This window comes from Ornithodoros turicata, chromosome 2, assembly GCF_037126465.1.
Source record: "Ornithodoros turicata isolate Travis chromosome 2, ASM3712646v1, whole genome shotgun sequence".
Lineage (NCBI taxonomy): Eukaryota > Metazoa > Arthropoda > Arachnida > Ixodida > Argasidae > Ornithodoros > Ornithodoros turicata.
In genome coordinates this window covers 86,962,197-86,982,674 of record NC_088202.1, presented here as the reverse complement: position 1 = coordinate 86,982,674, position 20,478 = coordinate 86,962,197, and the positions used below count along the sequence as shown (strand labels likewise).

At 46.9% G+C, this 20,478-nt stretch overlaps 2 protein-coding genes across 4 annotated transcripts in view; both read right to left on the bottom strand.

Annotated features, from left to right (window-relative positions):
- Positions 1-2,865: 2,865 nt before the first annotated feature.
- On the bottom strand, positions 2,866-5,730 carry LOC135384847 (uncharacterized protein K02A2.6-like). Its single transcript, XM_064614031.1, has one exon. It carries the CDS (start codon positions 5,728-5,730, stop codon positions 2,866-2,868), a length of 2,865 nt encoding a protein of 954 aa, XP_064470101.1.
- Positions 5,731-11,663: 5,933 nt separating this feature from the next.
- The window catches only part of LOC135383815 (lipid droplet-associated hydrolase-like), a 31,756-nt gene continuing 22,941 nt past the window's right edge, over positions 11,664-20,478 (bottom strand). For all 3 annotated transcript variants that reach the window (XM_064613132.1, XM_064613131.1, XM_064613133.1), the window contains 3 exons: positions 17,439-17,579; positions 13,552-13,706; positions 11,664-12,818 (listed from right to left, as the gene is read on the bottom strand). In XM_064613132.1, the coding sequence (XP_064469202.1) occupies positions 12,297-12,818; positions 13,552-13,706; positions 17,439-17,579 (818 nt within the window). In that variant the 3' untranslated portion in view covers positions 11,664-12,296. The remainder of the gene's footprint in view (positions 12,819-13,551; positions 13,707-17,438; positions 17,580-20,478) is intronic.

Sequence of the window (20,478 nt, the reverse complement as noted above, 5' to 3'; positions counted from 1 at the left end):
AAAGTAACGCGTTACTTCGGTCGTTACTCTGCAATCACGCAAGTTATAACCGTCTTTGTTGTGCCTCAGAAAAAAAAAGAAAAAGGTTCAACAGCGGAACAGCTGAAGTAACAAGACAAACAAAAACACGTAGACAAAGAGATCTGTACGTCTACTGTATTTATCGCCCGGGAAAACGTTGACCCGATTGTGGAAGAGCATTGCGTGGAATTTCCCCGTGACTCACTAAACCTGCAAAGCTTCCGGTACCATCACACGTTGGCGTAGGAAGAGATTAGGGAGAGAGACTCTGAATTCCAGAACGTTATTACAACCTCCACTTGCTGTAGTAGAACAGCCTGGCACCAGGGGCTTGACTTCGGGCAGAACATCTGAAAGATAAGCTAATCTCTGCCGGAAAAGTAATCAATTACTGAGTAACCGATTACTCAGAAAAGTAATTGATTACTCGAAAAATTACTTTGACAGTAAAGTAACTGATTACTCGAAAAATTACTCAAAAAAGTAATTGATTACAAGTAACGCAATTACTAGTAACGCGTTACGCACAAGTCTGCGCGTGAGCTTAGAAGAAAGAAGCCAAGAAGGAAGGCATGGGGACTTGCCGACGTCAGTTGATGATCGCGTTTGCCGTTCGTGGCTTTCTCCGACTATTTTGATATATTTCAGTGTGCAGTGACAATACGCGGCACAGTGAAAATATTTTGCATGGTGACACTTGATGGACAGCTTCACGAACGAGACAGGGTTTCGAGCCGTTAAATGTCACCTCAACGCTCCTTTCACCGGGGGAAAATTCTTGCTTTAAAAACCGTTTTCAGCAAACATTTTATGGGGTGTTCGGGAAATTTCATTGCACCGCAGTCAAGGATTTTCCCAGCACCCCCCCCCCCCCACACACACACCCTGTCCCCCCACTCCTTCCTGTAGTCCTCTCTCCATCTGTCCACATCTGTACGCCGCTCATAGACAGTTGTTTCGCGGCGCTAACACGGAGTAAAAGAAAACATACACACACGAAGAATTTACAGAGAAAATAATTGCCAGAAAGCCTACAGATGCAGGTGCAGTGGCGGATCCAGGGTGTGTGTGGGGGGGGGGGGGGGTGCGATTGGCCCCCAAGACGTCGGTTTATATATTGGATTTCCCTCTCTCCCCTCCCCCACTACACGCTCCGACAAAGAAATCGCCCCCAGACCGAGGGTCTGAATCCGCCCCTGTGCAGTTGTCACAAAAATGAGAACAGCGTACGGAACTTGAGGAGCAGGTGGTGAAACATCTGGAGTATGTTCATGCTAGCTTTATCTGTCATGGCAGCTGTGTTCTTGAGACGTCCCGTTATGAGCACCTTATTAAGCCTCCAAAGCTGAAGCAGACTCCTCTCGCTGTAGCAAGTGGCACTCGGACTTTATGAGGCACATAAGGAAGGAGTGGTTTGCAACGGGCCTTGTTTAATGTAGATGGCATTCGCCTGGATGAAGCCACCTTATAGAACAGGTTCTGATATGGAAAGGCAGACTTGTTTCCACTGTATTATCTCGAATATCCTGCAGGTAACCCATATTTTTGTATTATTCAGCGAGCTCCAAATAATCGACTTTGCCGAATTGCACATCCGTATTGCGCCACAAGCGATTTGACAGTTTATCCAACATGTTCCGAAACAAAGCTTTTTGGTCACGTAGAATACATTTTTGGGGTTCCTGGGCTTTTGGAATGCCACTTTTCAACGTACGACCGTATTTCAGAAGGGAGGTATCCTGCTCGCTCCAGTCGGCGATTATAGGTACGTTCGATTAGGCCTGCACTATATACCTGCACTGCCTGAACCAGTTCCGGTGGTGCTGCACTCGCCCATTCGTTTCGCCAGTGCAGCCGAGCGCCCCACCGTCTCGTTCGTTTCAAACCAGTGCACGCCAAGTGTAGCCCTAGTGTACGGAAACTCTGCACTCCCGCAGGGGTCAGTTCAGCGGTAGTGCAGAGTAATGGCGGCAATGGCAGCAGACGACACAAGGCAAATGCCGGAAGAGACGTTTGAATTCGAAGTCGAAATAACGGTTCACTACAGTTTGGGTGTACATTGGTACACGGTTCCTGTCAGTTCGCAGAAGATTCAACGCTATCACGGTTACCAGGTCGTCGAATTCTTCGTCCTCACTGTCAGAATCCACAAGTTCCATGGCTGTTTGCACAATTCTTGAACAGTTCATTGTGTTCGAAATTAAAAAGCAGCAATGCACATGTGATTGAAATGTCACACGCGTTCTTACAATCCGTAGCGGTGCTAAGACTCGCGGAGAGCAGAAGGCCTGCACTAGCGCTGCACTTCGATATTCGTTTCGCGGCGGCACGAGTGTTGCACCGTTGAACTGGAGCTGGCCTAGTGCTGCGCTAGTTCAGAACTGGCTTTGCACCGCCCGGAACTGGTTCAGGGGGTGCAAGTCTAATCGAACAGACCTTATGTTATCTTTCGTTTCTTGGAACTTCAGTGCGGCAGAGCATGTGCGGGTGTCTTGTTACACACCCTCTCCCCCGATGGCAGGTGTCTCTCCGCCTGCTCATTCCACTATACTGGGACTGTATTCAATAAACAGTATGAAGTGTATCCGAGTGGGTTACAGCAACATAACACATTTAATACTGATCAATAAGGCTACATGTCGAGTACGAGCGAGTGGCTCCGATGCTCGAAGGAAATCGACTGCCAAGCGAGGTGAGAGTCCATCCCGACAGCGGAGGTGCACTCTGACCCGATGTTATGGGCGCCCCGAATGTGGGCCTCTCCGTGTGGAATGCACCATTGGCATGGGTGCCGAGACTATCGTCTTTTAAACCGCATGTCTGGCACACAGCACTCCTCCCCCTTTAGTAAGACACCGGTTGTCCGTAGCGTAGTGGTGACCTCCTGCGTCGTCCTGATCTTCTAGGTGGACGAACCGGAGTCAGGAGACTTGGGTTCTGAACTTCCACGTCAGACATCCAGGTGTCATCCACTGTGGCGATCCGCGACGCAGGTCGTCGGCGCAGTTGGTCGGCATGACGCGTCATGTCTCCGACTGCCGTTTTCACCACAGCCATCCGGGATCCTTTTTGGTTCTGTACCACTCCCGGAATCCATTTTTGTCCTCGCCCGTAATTTCGAGCGAACACGTGCGTCCCTGGCCGAAGCACACCTGTTTCCGAACTTGATTCTTTTTCTGGGCTTGGTCGTGCCCGGTCAGGTTTTGAGATAGCTTCTTTGTGCAGTTCTTGGACGCTGATGAGGTCCAATCTTGACCTGATGTTGTACCCAAGTAGCATTTCCGATGGCGATTTACCGGACACAGTGTTTGGTGATCGACGGTATGAATGCAACCAGCGGTCCACATTTGTGCGCAAATCCCCAGTCTTCATTTTCTTCAACGCATCCTTCACCGTGCGTACCGCCCTCTCTGCTAGTCCGTTTGACTGCGGGTGGTATGGGGCTGTACGAATATGTCGTATCTCATTAGCTTTCACAAAATCCTGGAATGGTTTTCCTGTGAATGGCGTGCCATTGTCTGACACTACGCAGTGTGGAATTCCAAAACGTGCGAATACACTGCGAAGTTCCCTCACCGTTTGCTCAGACGAAGCATTCTTAACCGGAATTGCCTCAATCCAACGTGAGAAGCTGTCCACTACGATGAGTAGCATCATTCCCTCGACTGGCCCGGCATAATCAATATGCACGCGTGACCATCTTATAGTTGTCGATGGCCAGGACAGAGGTTCCTTTGCTGGTGGCATTGGCTGGGCCTGTTGACATTCCAAGCAGTGCCGTGCCGTGTTTTCGATGTCCCCATCTATTCCGGGCCACCAGAATAGTGATCTTGCTACTGCTTTCATTGTCGCCATTCCAGAGTGTGTAGAGTGGAGTTCCAGTAGCATCGCCTGGCGTGCTTTTGCTGGGATGATTATCCTCCTTCCCCACATAATCAGACCGTGGTCCGTCGAGAGCTCATCTCTTCGAGACCAATACGGTTGCAATGCCTTGTCTTGCAGCTGATGTGGCCATCCCCGCTGTATGGCATCCCTGAGTGCTGACAAGGTAGCATCTTGACTTGTCAAGTCGGCTAGCTGCTTTGCTGACAGTGGCCCCTCCTCCAGGATTTGGATAGAACATACTGCTTCTGAATTTGCGAGTTCTTCCTCCGTTGCAGTTCCTTCTATGGGAAGGCGGCTTAGTGCATCCGCATTGCCGTTTTGACGTCCAGGTTTATATTCAATTTGGTAATTGTAGGCGCTCAGTGTCAACGCCCATCGCTGAATCCTGCTGGCTGCCGTGGATGATATAGCCTTGCCTTCTTTGAAGAGTCCTACCAACGGTTTGTGGTCCGTCCGGAGAATGAACTGTCGTCCCCACAGGTAGTCTCTGAATCGCGTGACTCCGAAAACAAGTGCCAATGCTTCCTTCTCCAGGTGGGAGTAGTTCTGTTCTGCTGCCGTGAGAGTTCTCGACCTGAACGCAATTGGTCTGTCTTGCCCCTCAATGCGGTGTGATAGAACTGCTGCTATTCCGTACGGTGATGCGTCGCACTCAAGCTGAAGTTCTCGGGACGGATCAAAATGTGTTAGAAATCCGGAATTTACCAACACATCTTTCGCCTTTTTGAATGCTACCTCTTGGGCAGTATCCCATTTCCAGACGGAATCATTTTTCAGTAGGTCGTACAAGGGTGTGAGCAAGGAGGACATGTTACGAATGAAGCTGCGGTAGTAAGTAAGCAGTCCCAAGAAAGATCTCAATTCCTGCACGTCTTTCGGCGCTGGCGCTTCTACTATTGCTCTCAGCTTCTTTTCTTCGGGATGAAGTCCTCTTTTGTCAATGCGATGTCCCAAATACGAAATTTCCGACTTGTGAAACTCACATTTGTCCTCCCTCAGACGAACACCGTTGTCCTGTAGACGCTGGAGTACCTTGCGCAGGGTTTCTCCGAAGTTTGCCTCCCGTTCTCCAATCAGGATGTCATCGAGAAAGACTTGCGTTCCAGGAATTTCTCTCAGCAAGGATTCCATCCGACGCTGGAAGATCGCTGGCGCAGAAGCGATGCCATAGGGTAGACGCTTGTAGCTGTACAGGCCTCGATGGGTGTTTATTACCGCGACCTTCTGTGAGTCTTCATCAAGTGGAATCTGCTGGTATGCGTCGCGTAAGTCCAATTTCGAAAACCACTCCGCTCCACTAAGCGACGCAAACATGTCTTCAATCTTCGGAAGAGGATATTGTTCAACGTCACAGACTTGGTTCAGCGTAACCTTGAAATCGCCGCATATTCTTACTGTGCCATCTTTCTTCATGACGGGCACGATAGGTGTCGCCCATTCGGAATGGGTCACCGGTGTGAGCACTCCCGCTTCGCACAGCCGATCAAGTTCCGCAGACACTTTGTCGCGCATTACATACGGAAGAGATCTTGCTTTGCAGAACTTGGGCGTTATGCCTTGCTTCAAATGTAGATGAGCAGGTGGACCTACCATGAGACCGATGCCTGGCTCAAACAAGGATTTGAATTCCTGCTTCAGATTGGTCACCTTGCCGTCGCTGTTAACAGCATTCACGTTGACGGTAAGCAGATCCAACGCTGCAATTACATCACGACCACATAGGCTTGGGTCCTCACAGTCAACGACGTAAAGCGATGCTGTTGCCGTGCGGTGTCCGTAAGTGACTTCCATTTTCAGAACGCCTAGCACTGGTAGCTGACCCATGTAGCACGATAACTTGCGTTGGCATGGCAATAACGTTGGCCAGGAGGCTTGATGTTTCCTGTACGTGCTAGCAGGTATCAACGTAACAGACGAACCTGTGTCAACTTCCATGTCGACCGGGATGTCCATCCAACGAGTGGTGATGATCCACGGACGCGGCGTTGCCTGGGTGTCGACACTATGGATTCCATGCAGGTTAAGGCTTGCCTCTGAGGTCGCCCCTTCTGTTGAAATAGCATTCGTCCGACCATGTGCTCGTGGTCTTGGTTGTTGTGAGTCTGACAAGCACATCTTTGCAAGGTGTCCCTTCTTTTTACAGCGGTGGCACTCAGTAGTCTTAAATGGGCATGCTGGTGCTCCGTGATCGCTTCTTCCGCAACGTATGCACTTAAATTTCTGACTTGGTTAAAATTCTGTCTTGGTGGGGTTCCTTTAGGCTCTTGACCAACCGGACGTTGTCGACCCTTTCGGTTGATGATCCGGTTCACTGAGTTGTCCGGAGGCTGACTCAGTTCCATGGCATTCTTGGTTGCCATTTCTACGGCGCACGCAAGTGTAGTAGCTTTCTCCAGGGTCAACTCCCGCTCAGCAAGCAATCGCTTTTGTATGCCAATGTCCCTGACACCACATACCAGCCTGTCCCGTATCATCGTATCCAGAGTGGTTCCGAATTCGCAGAACTCAGATAGTTTTCTCAATTCAGCGATAAATGTAGATACAGTTTCGTTCTCGTGCTGGACACGAGAGTTGAAACGGAAACGTTCCACAATTTCAGACGGCTTCGGGGCGAAGTGACTGCTGAGTGTTGCTACTAGTTCCACGAAGGTCTTTGTGCTCGGCTTGGCCGGGGCCAGGAGACTCCGAAGTAGCCCGTAGGTTTTCGGTCCCACAACCGAGAGAAAAATACCGGTGCGCTGATTCCCGTCTGTAATCTTGTTTCCGACGAAGTACTGTTCTAACCTTTCAACGTAGTGACTCCATGGTTCCACGTCTGCGTCGAAGGCTGGGGCGGTTCCGAAAGTAGCCATCTTGCTTTCTCGCTCCGGAGAACAAAGGGAAATGCAGTGTCGTCGGATGAGATGTTTTCAGACGTGCGGTGACTGACGTGTCGTCGTGTACTGCCGCTGCGTCACCAGTATCCCATCCTCGTCGCCAGTTGAAGTGTATCCGAGTGGGTTACAGCAACATAACACATTTAATACTGATCAATAAGGCTACATGTCGAGTACGAGCGAGTGGCTCCGATGCTCGAAGGAAATCGACTGCCAAGCGAGGTGAGAGTCCATCCCGACAGCGGAGGTGCACTCTGACCCGACGTTATGGGCGCCCCGAATGTGGGCCTCTCCGTGTGGAATGCACCATTGGCATGGGTGCCGAGACTATCGTCTTTTAAACCGCATGTCTGGCACACAGCACAGTATATCAGCAACAACAATAATTTTCCAGACCAAGAACGTATTCTACGTTCATCAGGATTCGTCAGTGTTCCTAAGGACATGTGAAGGAGATGGTGTTCCCCCTACGCGAATCCTGATCGGCGATGATGGAATGTCTCGGAGAGCCGGACGTACTGGGGAGCTTCTCAACTTGCGGCTTCACTCCAGGAAGTTGCCGGTAGCATTGAAACTTCTTCTGGTGGCTCGTGTCGTTTGTTGTTCCCCTATTTTGTGTGCTCGAATAGCTCGCGATACCGTGCGAATGAGACTGCTGACTTCTACGCTACGACTTCGTGGTCGATTTCTAAGATGGTAGAGTGCAATGCTGATGTGGTGTAATGGTAGCACCCTTGACCAGAACTCAGGAGGATATACAGGGTGTTCAAAATTAAGCTTTCACGAGCGCTACGCAAACACAGCGATGACAGGAAACCGGATGATAACTTTACGCTACTTGTGTAAGAAAGAGGTGCTGCTAATTATGTAGCACCTGTTTCTTACTCAAGGAACAGAAAAAATAGCGCCAGTTTTCTTTTGTTCGCCTATTTATAAAGTGCTAGTGAAAGTTTAATTTTGAACACCCTGTATAGGTACGAATCCTGATGTCGGCACCTTTTTCCTAAACTAGTTGAATTTCATTATTTGAAGTACAAGAAGACATTACCTTGAAAATTATTATTTGATTGCCGAAGAGGCTTGTCACGCGTTCTCTCTCTCTTTCTCTCTCAGCTGTGCTGTTTAACGTGTTCCTTCCTGGAACAGGGTAAATCCAGCATGGTACCTTCTACTTTTGAGAATTCATGTTCCAGCGCTCAGTTGTTAAATGAAATTTTTTGTGACTGAGTCACTCGAAGTGCACAGTAACAGATCCATATTTCACGAATAAGTATCCCAGTCAGCCTGTATACACACTCTACCGCTCTACGAGCTCACTAGCTTTTTACAATCATTAGCGAACCTGAACGGGGCTTCCGCAAACAGCACCCCAACCCTTGCATGAAAAATTTTAATAGAAAAAAATCACGAAATCAATTAAGTCTTTTACCACCTGTTTTCATTTTCTGAAAAATTCCTGGACTACATCGGTTTTCTTTTCTTTCTTTCATTTTTTTTTTTTTTTTTTTGCGTTTCGTACATGATAAAGGATGTAGCGCATGGAGACAATTTATTTCAGCAGAATCGTATCGAGTATGGAATAGGCCGCAGTCGCAGAAAAGGAAAAACTTCGTAACGCTGTACACTGGACGACATGGCTTAACGACAAATATATATTTTATTGCCATAAAATGTTGTGCCTTATTTACATTTCCAGTAGAAAAACGCCTTGTATCGCGCATACACTTCGTACAACAAAATAGCTTAAAAAGTAAGCTGCTGGTCCCATAAAGAAATGACATTTTCCGAGTCATGGATGATGCAACAAATGTTACGACATGCACAGCGAATCACAATCGAGAAGCATTCGTGGATGTGTGCTGTGCTGCCCATTGACACTGCAAAAGCATTGGAGAAGCGGCACAGCCAAGGCTATACCAGGACTTGCAGGACCAGTACCAGGACAAGCTGGGACCGCAGGGGCGGATGTTTGGGGGGAGGGGGGCGGACACTTTGTTGAAGCGCGTAGTGGGGAAGGGGAGAGAAAGAAATCCAATGTATAAACATGTTTTGGGGGCGATCGCCCCCCCCCCCCCCCCGGATCCGCCACTGGCTGGGACTCCCAAGCGTTTCCTTTGTAGTCTCTGCGGTGACGGAGATGGTTGTACGCTACACCCCGTGGACCTGCTAACGATGGATTAATTGCTTAAGGTTAATCAGATTAAAGAGGTCGTGACGTTTTTCTCCAAGTCACCCCAGAAAAACTGGTTATTTGAATCGATATGAATATGCATTGCAAGCTTTACAGCAAAGGGAGTAATAGACGCGTAGAAATTCAACACCGTGAATACCGAAACTCATCCGACTGTGGCAGAGAGGTCACGTGGTTAGGAGAACCAATAGGAATGGCCGAGGATCTCGCTCGAGGATAGGGCTCGCGGTGAGGTTTGTTCGGTGGTTTGTACCTCGCTAACTGTGAAATCCTCTGGCGTACAGTAGAGTGCGTGCATAATGAATTGAGCCACACGTGTGAAAGTGTCAGAACTTCTTTAAAGGAGCATGAAAAGGCTCGGGGAAAAAAATGCCAGGAAGAGGAGAAATCAGGACTTCATCCTGTGGGACACACATTCGCACAAAACGTACGAGTGCAGCGCGTCCTGGTGCGTGAGAGAACTTCCAAATCTCGCCGGTCAGAAAAGGTCCTTCCCTCGGCTGCCAGTCTGTGACGTCACGTCAGCCGACCAATAGTGAGGCATGCGCCTTCTCCTTTCTTGCTTTTTGCGGTTACAGTTTCTGAAGGCAGTAAGTTCACATCAAAACATATGTTTGAGATGCCTTGTATGCCACTCTGAGGGATTCGCATGGTATATTTTCGGTCGTCCGAATTTGACTAGCGAAACTAGCGACCCCTGTCGGTGCTGCTGGTTGTGAAAACGCGATTTTCCTTTGCTTTCACGAGTGATGGTCGGAGTCAGAGCGTTAATGCCAAACGTAATTCAGGAATGCGTGAAGCAAGCGGAGGAACATGTCTCTCCTATTCCTGACACTAGACACCATGGAACAGAGCAGGCTTTCATAGGATAAATTGAGGGGTGCGTGGAACGAACAGGACATCGGAAAGAGCGAGTATAAAGCGATTTCCGGCTGCGGATTGCTCGATCCCTAATATCGTAAGAGCTTGACCACGTTGGATATTGTTTCAACACCAATCATTTTCTCCGGAACTCGTGAAATTAAATTAACGCAATTGAGCTGTTTTCGCAAAATTCGTTCTCCGGTGAGCTGTACCAGGTTTGCTACATGGCCGGCAGTATCCCAGTAAACCACAAACGTCTATTAGACATACCAGAAAGATCCAAACATCTAAGACATTTGGGATGTGTAGTAGACATCCGGATATGTCCATCTAACATGGAATGGATGTATGTACTATGGATCGTCGGAAGCTCATCCATAACTGTATAAATGGATATCCTCTGGATGTAACAGCTGGACATTTGTCACATCCGGTGGACGTGCTTGTGAGGCATTGCGACATCTAATATACGTCCAATCGATGTTCCTACCGGATTAACATACGATAATATAGACGTACGTTTACGAAACGTTGTTTTGACTATCAATTCAATAGTAATTTTTACGTATAGCGCCAGAAGAAAGCGAATCTATCTTGCGAGAACGTGAGAAAAAGCAAGCAAAAGAAAAAGCAAGTAAAAGCAAGTTTTTCAATTTGTTCGGGTGCTGCTCTCTGCAAAGTATCTACGTAGCACTCTTCCACCAACACAGGGAACCTGTCAGTTTGACAGCTCCACTCAGTAGGTAACCTCATCATAGCCTGAATTCCAATAGCCTGAATTCCAAACACAATATTTGTTAGCAAGGAATATCTGAAATGTTAGCGGGCAGTTTGACTCATTGCAGACGTACGAATTAATTGCAGAAACAGATCCTCGTCACCGTTACAAACGTTTTCGGCCCCACTACACTTAACAAACATCCCGCAACTATTGGTATTTTAGTACATGTTCCATTCAGTACGCCAATAGAGGCTACTGAGAAATGCCCAAGCCGTGTCGGGTGGGGTACGGCCACGGCTACGGCATTTGCGCTGTTCATGCACACAAAATAGCTGAAAAAGTAGATTTGCAATCTGGTCTATATATATATTGTCGTACGTTAATCCGGTAGGAACATAGATAGGGCGTATATTAGACGTCGCGATGCCTCACAAGCACGTCTATTGGATGTGCAAATGTCCAGCTGTTACATCCAGAAGATATCCATCTATACAGTTATGGATGAGCTTCCGACGATCCATAGTACATCCATTCCACGTTAGCTGGACATATCCGAATGTCTACTAGATATCCAAAATATCCGCGGTGTACCATCCTCTAGATGTCCATTAGACGTTCGTGGTTTACTGGGATGGTTGCTTCAGAATGTCGACGTAAAATACCTGCGGTTCTGTACAATTATTTCGTGTGTGTGGATTCACATATTTTGCTTTTCAACGACGCCGCATATGTGAAAACGACAACTGGGTCCACTTAGCTGAGTGAGCACCTCAAACCATAGTCGGAAATATCAACCCAATATCATGGAGTGCAGGACCAGAACAGAACTTCTCGCAGCGCGCTGCTCTGACACGCGTGGATGAAGATATCCGAATGCAGTATTATGCAGCCGACATCTGAGAGTTCCGTTGAGCAAGTCTTATGGTATCTTTGACTGGCAGCCACCGATCGCTCTATCTTCGACTAGTCAAAACGGTACAACAACACCAGCTTCGGCATTTGTTTCTTTCTTCAATCACCTTTCTTCCTGCAGCTCGGAGTACCGCCAGTCGAAGATACCATCAGTTTTCATAACTCGGCGTAACGAAATGACCACAAAACAAAATGAGCAAACATATCAGTACTGTATGCGAGTGAATGGGGGGAAATGCTTCTGCACGCAGTGCCTTACCTAGGACTGATGAAGCGAGACGTTGACAACCTTGCTTGCTGAGATGGGTCCTAGTGCATTAACAAGACTATATCTTCCATTCTGGACGTATACACACGTCTCTGTGCAGTGCACAATGTGTACGTAGCTGTAACTTTGCTTCTACATGAAAGCCTCATGAGTCACTCGCAAACGACCGTAAATTTAGTAATGCCAGTAGGAAGGAAGTTTCGGTCCAAGTCGCGGTTTCGCTCAACGGTTTCGGAGAATGCTGCTCGCAAGACCCGGCGGTGTATTGTAAGCCGTGTACTCCTGAGGTCCTGATAGTCCTGTGGTCGTGATGTACATTTTGCGTTTTTTTGTTGTCCAACACCGCACCAGCGTTCGTCCATCATGAAAGCGGGAGGCTGCACAGTCTCGTACACTCGTCAGTCTTCACTCTTCCTCTCTGGGGGCAATCATAGAAGAGAGAAGCTACTTTGCACTTATTACTCTGCATAATTTTTAACGCGTTGACGAATCGGGAAACGTCTGGTGTCGGCAGCATTGCTCGCGTAGATGAACGTCCAATGAGATAACATGGTACTCCTAACGTCTTAAAACTGGCGCGAGCCAGTCGCTCACCATACAACCCATCTCGGCGCCCTTGTCCAGAACAAAGGCATGTCGGAAGCCCCTCGAACACAACCGCACATCAGCATCCGGAAGCATCTTCCGGACGTCCTTGTAATACTCTATTGGGCACCAGTGGTCATTCGTCCCATAGTATAAAATTAGTTTTTCCTGGTGCTGTAACATAGTGTCGCTATCCCGTTCTTTCACATTCTCGATAATGTCTCTGGTGAACGCAAACACCGCCCTGAGGCATTCGGGCTTGAAATAATTCAGCGACGCCCGCAGTGCGTCTCTCCTTGGAGTGGTGCAAGACATAATAACCAGCAGATACAGTCGCACAATGAAACCCAGGATGTACTGAGGCAGGTATCGCAAGGTTGTGATGGTGGCTACGGTGACTGGTTTCAAGACTGTGATAAGCGCAGAAATCAGTGGAGCTTTGGTTCCATTCATGAGATGCTCGATGGCTGGAAAGAGGAGGATAGCCTTCGTAACCTGGAGGAGAAATAGTTTTATTACTATTGGACCCTGCAGTGGGCAAAAAAATATGTAATGCACCGAATTGTTATGATTGTCTCTCATGAATTCAACATATCCTCTTTTTTCTTCATCCAATCGACCAATGTGTTTCATGCGGACACATTGTGCGTGTACTCCTTCCTTGTATTTCTTAAAAACAACTTTCACTGTTGGATCTGGTGCACGGAGACAGAAGTAGAATTCATTTGAACGATGTCCGTACATTCATACCATATGCTTGAGTGGGAAAAATTCCGAAGCCCATCGCCAACCTTGTTCAAGCTAGAGTCACTAAATGTACCCCTATTTAGTGACTCTATAGTTCAAGCATTATATCATATGTTATTGCTTATATTATATCATTCAGAAACGAACATTTAATAGTTGGCGCACTATTTCCTAGCCTGTTGGAGGACGTCGTTGGCATTTCCGCTTCGCCCCCCCCCCCAACACACACACGTTATGCTTTTACTGTTTACTTTCTCAATTCAATTTTTAATGCTCCTAACGTATGCAAGGAAAGCCGGCGCGTGTATCTATCACTATTTGCACAGCTAACCTCTCACTACTACTAGTTCTCACGAAATCGCCGACTTCGGCAATAAAGCGACCAAGGAGGAATATTGTTAAAACGAACTTCTTTAAGGATATCATAACGAATATTATAATCAAAATTAATTGCTTTGGCAGACGTAAGGAGGCAACATACGTTGAGGTTAGGGTTTCGCTTGAGCATCTTCAAGACCATGTAGCAGCCAATGGAATGGCCAATCAGGATCAGCGGAGTTCCTTTAGGAACATGTTGCTCGATGAAAGTCAGCTTATGTTGAATTTGACCATCGCACAGATATACATCTGGGTTGGCTGAAATAAACAAATAATGACTCCACTGGTTAATTCGCGCGCAGCTAGGTTTGACAGCTGTAGGCGTGCTTACCACGGTTAACAAACAACAACTTTATTTTAATGATAATGAGTGGGGTGTTGTTTCACCGCCACAAGCGATACTCTACCTAATTGCTCACAGCAATATGGTGAATTTGGTGATGATTTTCACATTGAGGATAGAAGTCCCGAAATATATCCCATAGTTATATTTCCTGGCAGCAGTGTCCAGCTTGACAATACGTACCAAATAGTACAAAATTACTTGTTGATTGAAATTGCTTATTATTAATTAGTTATAAAATTATCAGTTATTAAAATTACTTACAGGCAGATACCCGGTACGTGCAGTATTCATGAAAGAACTGATGTTCAACGTTTCAACGTGCAGTATTGTCCAGTTTTGTAACCCGTTGTTATATTTCGGTACGTGTACAATCAAGGAAGCAAGCCCTGTATATCTCCACATTCTGAATCTCTCTGCAGATCCCACCTTTTATCTTTCTTTCTTTTTTAAGCCTAAAGAATTGACGTCGTCCTGTCTATACATGAGCATTTATCTCGCTCTCGACATATCTGAAATATGGTATCTTTCAGCAGACATTTCAGCTCAAGTTAAACACACAATGGGCCTTTCTCTACCGTAGATGTCGAGGAAACGGGAGGCATTTATCGCAGCAGAATGGCGCAACCGTATTTCGGATGTCGTGGCTCATTCATACAAGTTCTTTCATCTCGTCTCTGCACAGTACTGCAATCGGAAGGACCTCACTTGCTCCCCCATGCACCCCTTTCTTTCCTAATATCACACAATTAGATGCAACTGGCTGTACAATGCCTCATGAAAGGAGGCTCGCATCATAGTTGCTCTGAGTTGGGACAGAGTCTGCAGCGCATGAGAGCCGGTCTCAGTGGATATGGCTGCGGGAACTATTCTCTCCACCAATTTTCGTCTATTGCCTTGGTACAAGAATGTGGTACAGTACACGAGAACTCACGAATGACGAAACGGAGCGTCTAAAAAGTTGTAAAATGTATTCATCTCAAGGCGAGAGACGCATTGAGCTAACAAAAAAAAAAAAAAGCTTTGCGCCTCCGCCAGCGCATAATCGGCATACTCCGATGAAGCTCTAGAACATGTCTAATGTAACTGGTAGCGGTAATAAAACGCTAGGTTTCTGTGGTAATTCCTGAGCTACATCAGCCGTGTTTTAGCAGCCTTCTTGGTCGTTCGATGGTGTCTGGTGTATTTCGCTGCACGGATGTTTCGGTGCAAACACTTTTCTGTGCAAACGCGGAGATATTGGGAAATGTTCCAGTGGTTGAATAAGCAGATGACCAGCAATTTTCTGTCGTGTGCTCACTGAGGGAGCACAAATACGGCAAGGTATACTGTGGTCATATTTACTCATTTGAATTTGTCGAAACTTCCTGCGCAATGGCCTGTGCAGTGACGTCACGTTTGGTCACGTGCATGGGAATACACACATTGCCGCACCGGATTCACAGTAGGAGGGCATGCCGTGAGTTGTTGCGGTATGCGTGCACTTACGAGAGGAAATTGTAAAAACACACACTGCTGCCCAGACTTGTGCGTAACGCGTTACTAGTAATTGCGTTACTTGTAATCAATTACTTTTTTGAGTAAGTTTTCGAGTAATCAGTTACTTTAAAGTCAAAGTAATTTTTCGAGTAATCAATTACTTTTCTGAGTAATCGATTACTCAGTAATTGATTACTTTCCCGGCAGAGACTAACTCATCTTTTAGATGTTCTGCCTCATGTCAAGATCTTCGTGCCGTCAGCCTTTGTTCTGGAATTTCAGGGTCTCTCCCCCTAATCTGTTCCTACACCAGTGTGGTGGTACCTTTGTGGTAGCTTTGGAGGTTTAGTGAGTCATGGGGAAGTTCCACGCATGATCTTCCACAATCGGGTCAACGTCTTCCCGGGCGATAACTACAGTAGACGTACATATTTTTGGGTTATTTCAGCTGTTTCACTGTTGAACTTTCCTTTTTCCTTCTTCTTTTTCTTTTTGCTGAGGCACACAAAGACGGGTATAATTTGTGTGAATGCAGAGTAACGACCGTAGTAACGCGTTACTTTTCTACTCGTTACTCAATTACATTTGAAGTCCTGTAATTGGTAACGGTAATCAATTACTTTTTCCGTACAAGTAACGGTAATGGTAATCAATTACTTTTTTCGAGTAACGGGCACAAGTCTGCTGCTGCCTCATTCGGCACGCAGTATGACGCCTGTGACGCATCCCCATGTTTTCCCATGTCACGTGGCTCAAAGGCTGCGCGTGACATCATGTATACGAGCCTCCTAGATTTGAACGCCACCTCCATTGTACACCCCCGGAAAGAAGCCCTCTGAGCCTCCCCCATGGACCGGTCTGAGATGTTTTGGTCCCAGCCGCGACCCTGTCTAGAATAGACGTCTTTAGTGGCACGCAAGGGCCCATCGGAACTTAGAGCGCCTTGAAGCATTACGAGACGGCCAGAGGCGGAGGTAGAAGAACAACAACAACATTCCCGGGGTGCAGCGTAAACCGTAAACGTAAAGCAGCAGCAGGGTAAACCATAACCCAAGCAGACGACAGAGCAGTGTCTCTCAAAGTTCCCATGCTGCTTTGCATGCAGCTTTTTAAAATCGTCTATTGAATAATGGTGTAGTTACTTGTGTTGCGTTTGACTTTTTACGTTTAATTGCCGCATCCACTACAACGTTACCTGTCTAAAGTAACGACAAGTCTCGAGAAAAGCGCCTCAGCAAGGCGCACAATGCGACTCATCTTCTACGCAAAAACGACGGTGGCGCCGGACTCTCCAGTATATAGTGGAGATCGCTGCCAACAGATTGCCGTAGCCCCATTGGCATCATTAACTATACTGTAGAAATATATTTTCGAGTTTTTTCGTGCCCCCCCCCCCTCCCCAACAAATTCCGAATCAGTACACTGCAAGAACTGCATTTACAAAACATAAATAACAACGTGCAAATGCTGAATTAATACAGCGTATCTGTAGTCACACACACACTACCAGCACTACACATTTATTTATTCAGAGCTCCACATGGCTTTGAATTTCTACCAGTGCCTATAGCTACTGCACAAGTAGCATTCACGCATGGTTAGCGTGGACTTCAAAATGGCGACATTTGCTTCTGCACAGGGTGACTACACCCAACACAGAGGTGAGATTTCGGTGCACCCTAAAGGATCCTCAGGTGGGCAAAATTAATCTACAAACCGACCACTGTGGCGTCGTTCATTATCGTAGTTGGCTCGCGACGTAAAGCATTGATCCAAAATTCACGTTCACTATAATTATAATGCTGATATATATGTTTTATAAATAAGCTTTTTTTCTATACGTATTTTATTTATTGATTTATGTTTTTATTTATTTTATCTTTATTTTTTTCTGCATCGATGTTCCAGAATGAACGCGCACCAAACTCTCTGCTCTCGACGGAGGATGCCATATAGCGCTTTATCGTTTATGAGAACTTTTCGTGGTTTTGCGCCACTAGACACCCGTGTTGATGTGATGAACCAATCAGCAGCATTCGAAATAGTTATTTTCCTAATAGAATGTCCAGATTTAGTACGTCGGAATATTGGTCTGTTGCTGGATCATAGATAGGACGTTTGACTTTCAAGGTGGTCAAATGTGAAAAGTATGTTTCTGCAATATATACCTTCGGCATCAGGCACCTCCAGAGGGGCTGGCGAATTGACGTGTCCGGCGTGCGATATTCCCCAGACGTTCAATTTCCCTTTGTGGTTCCTGTAGATCTCGTACATGAATTCATCGTAGAACTCTATGGAGCCCGGGTTGCCTGCATTGAGAAACGAAGACGAAAATTCGTGAAGGCAGTTATCAGGCCGATGCATGAGCTCTAACTATATTCATCGCATATCGACATATTTCGTTCTCAGTCTTCCACAACCCTTTATTTCAAAGAACAGCAAGATCTCTGCGCGGGTGTTTTCTCGTATAACGCACAGAGATAAATTCCTCAGTTGCGCTCATGCGTGTAAGGCACAAACAGAATCAACTACTGTGGCTCATACGTAGATAATCCCGTTGTTAGGGTGTTTCGCTTTAATGGTGTTATATTTTGCATGCGTAGTATGAGAATCTAGCGCTATTTAGGGCGCGTAGCTTTCCTTTTTTTCTTTCTTTTTTTCTTGTGTGTGTGTGTGTGTGTGGAGGGAACCATTGTGAACTTACAGACAATGAGTAGTAGTGATTTTCATTCATTTCATTTTGATTTCTGTTGCAGAAATGTGGTTCATGCTTCAGGACAGCTTTCAATATTACGAAGCGGTAATGAAACCGAAGTCACTACGAAACAGCCTCAGGTAACCGCGCGTGACGAGGTTTCCAAGCCCTACATGTCCTAGTCTTTTTAGTCTCTCACATACTGAACATTTCTTTCATTCCTCGTGTAGCCCTTACAGTCAGTTCTACGCGTACGATTTGGTCAATGTGTGGGCGCAAGTATGCAGACACCCAGCCAGTGTACTTTGGTACTGGTTCAGCTTCTGCCGACGCACAGCGTAGCCGTAGCGCCGCTGCGCACATTTATCTTCCCAGAATTTTCGTTCATAGCGCATCTGCATTGCGGAGAGGAACGACGCTCTCAGGTTCGTTCAAAACCTCTGCACTTTGCACTGTATTGTTCATGACATGCCAAGCCTTTATGGTATAGCTGTATCGCTATCCAGGTCCGTGGAGGTACCGTTGCAAATGTTGGCGGTGAAGGTGGAGCTGCTCGCCCTGCTAGTGGTCGGCCACACGACTGAATCTCTCCTACAGGAGTGCCTGTTTCTACACAATATCGGGAAAGCAGCCTCCCCCAACTGCACCTTTAAGCACCGCCCTGCACTTGTTCCTATTGGCTGCAATAGCTAGCCACATCACTCTACGACGTGACAAGTAGTGCGCCAACACCGAAACTTTTAAGACATAGTCGTTCTATTCGCTCCGAGATCGAACGGTGTCGGCGCGCTGCGAAGAACGGAGAACTATCGCAGCGTGGACGCGTCGTCTGCTTTTACACGTTTATTCGGCGTTCAGTGCCGTAGGGGGAACCGAATAGTATCGTATCATCGCGGCACAAGTGATCTTCCGGTGAATATACACAAGAATTACGAAACAGAACCATCAAATCCGAACATCGGCCCACGTGTTATCCACACTAGAATGGTGACAGTGTCGCCCTTATAGGTCGATCTCGCAGCGCTTGTCCCCTTCTCGTCGTTCTTATTCCACGTGTGCTGTTTCGCGCGCTACCATGCTGTTCTGTTGAGCCCTAAAGGCTGCACACTGATGGAACTACAGTGGAATTTCTCGCACAAACCGGCCGAGCCAACCTAGCCCATAAACGGCCCTGATTTTTTACAGGCCCCCCTGTGGTGTCTTACACCGAATGTACAGAGCAGAGCCCAGTTACGCAGCCTGACTCCATCGTTCCATTCCCTAACTTTTATTCACGCGCCTCGCGCCATCATGACGATGCCTCGCCGATACCACACCCCCAACATTAGCTTCCACGGAAAATTTTTCCGGCGCAGTAACTCTGTCAGGATTGACGGACTACATTTCCTGTCGTTCTTAAATTGAGCGCGGTTATAGCTGTCTGCGAACGCCACTCTGAAGACCGTCGCCGCCTTCAATCGGAGCTTGCAGTACTGGACGACTGGCCTTGGTCATCAGAGTTTGGCGGTGGCGCCCACGTGGCAGGCAACGGGCGTTTCGCGCCAGTCAGATATTTTGCGGGACATTGAGACAAACACCAAGTTCTCAAGCTTAGGAGTCTCAGAGAAACAAATGCGAAAGTCGTATTGTCGTACCTTATATGCAGGGTTCCGCGTTTTCGCTTTTTATTTTTGGGCGGATTCGGCGTATGATTTTCAATGTCTATTGATTTTTCACGAAATCGGTGTTTTTCGGTGTTTTTCCTGGCGTGCACATGGTTTACCCGACAGTTATCGGCGAATAGAAATCACAATGTAATTTCCGCACGACGCTCATTCAACATGGCGTTGTTCGCTGCGGTGGCATTTTCCGGCTAACGAAAAAGTAAACGGACATTTTTCATAACCATCGTATTTCTGTGTCGGTCATGTCCTGGAATCTCCCTCTGTATCCGGCGTTTTTCGATTAAAACCGAATTAGGGAAAATGTACCCGGCGTATGTTTTTCGGTGTTTTTTGATTAAAACCAAAAACGCGAAACCCTACTTGTATATTACATCTACAGTGTGGGTGAATTGGTGAAATTCCAAGGGAAAAAAAACAATGCCACACGCGTTGAGGTAAGCTTTGTCTCTACGATGATATTGAATACCACATTCCGTATTACTGTAGACAAAAAACTTGCCTCAAGTCATTGTCCTACACTAGATTACATTGTGTGTACGCATGGAGCAATACGAACACGGATTAGAATGATTAGAATTGTGTGCAGTGCCATTTTGTTAGAGAGAGAACGTTAAATATGATAAACGCGCGTATTTTGCCGTTGGCGCAGGCAGAGAATGCTCTTTGAGCTCAAGTGAGAAACCACGCGATACGATGTTGACAAATATTCTTCAGCTGTGTTAACTGGAGTCCGGTGGGGAACATATACGTGGCATGTCACGGCAACGGGGTGTGCTGATCATTTGTACAGTGACAACACGACGAAATCGTTCCTTACAGGATGCAATGCATATGAAGGAGTTTAGTTTC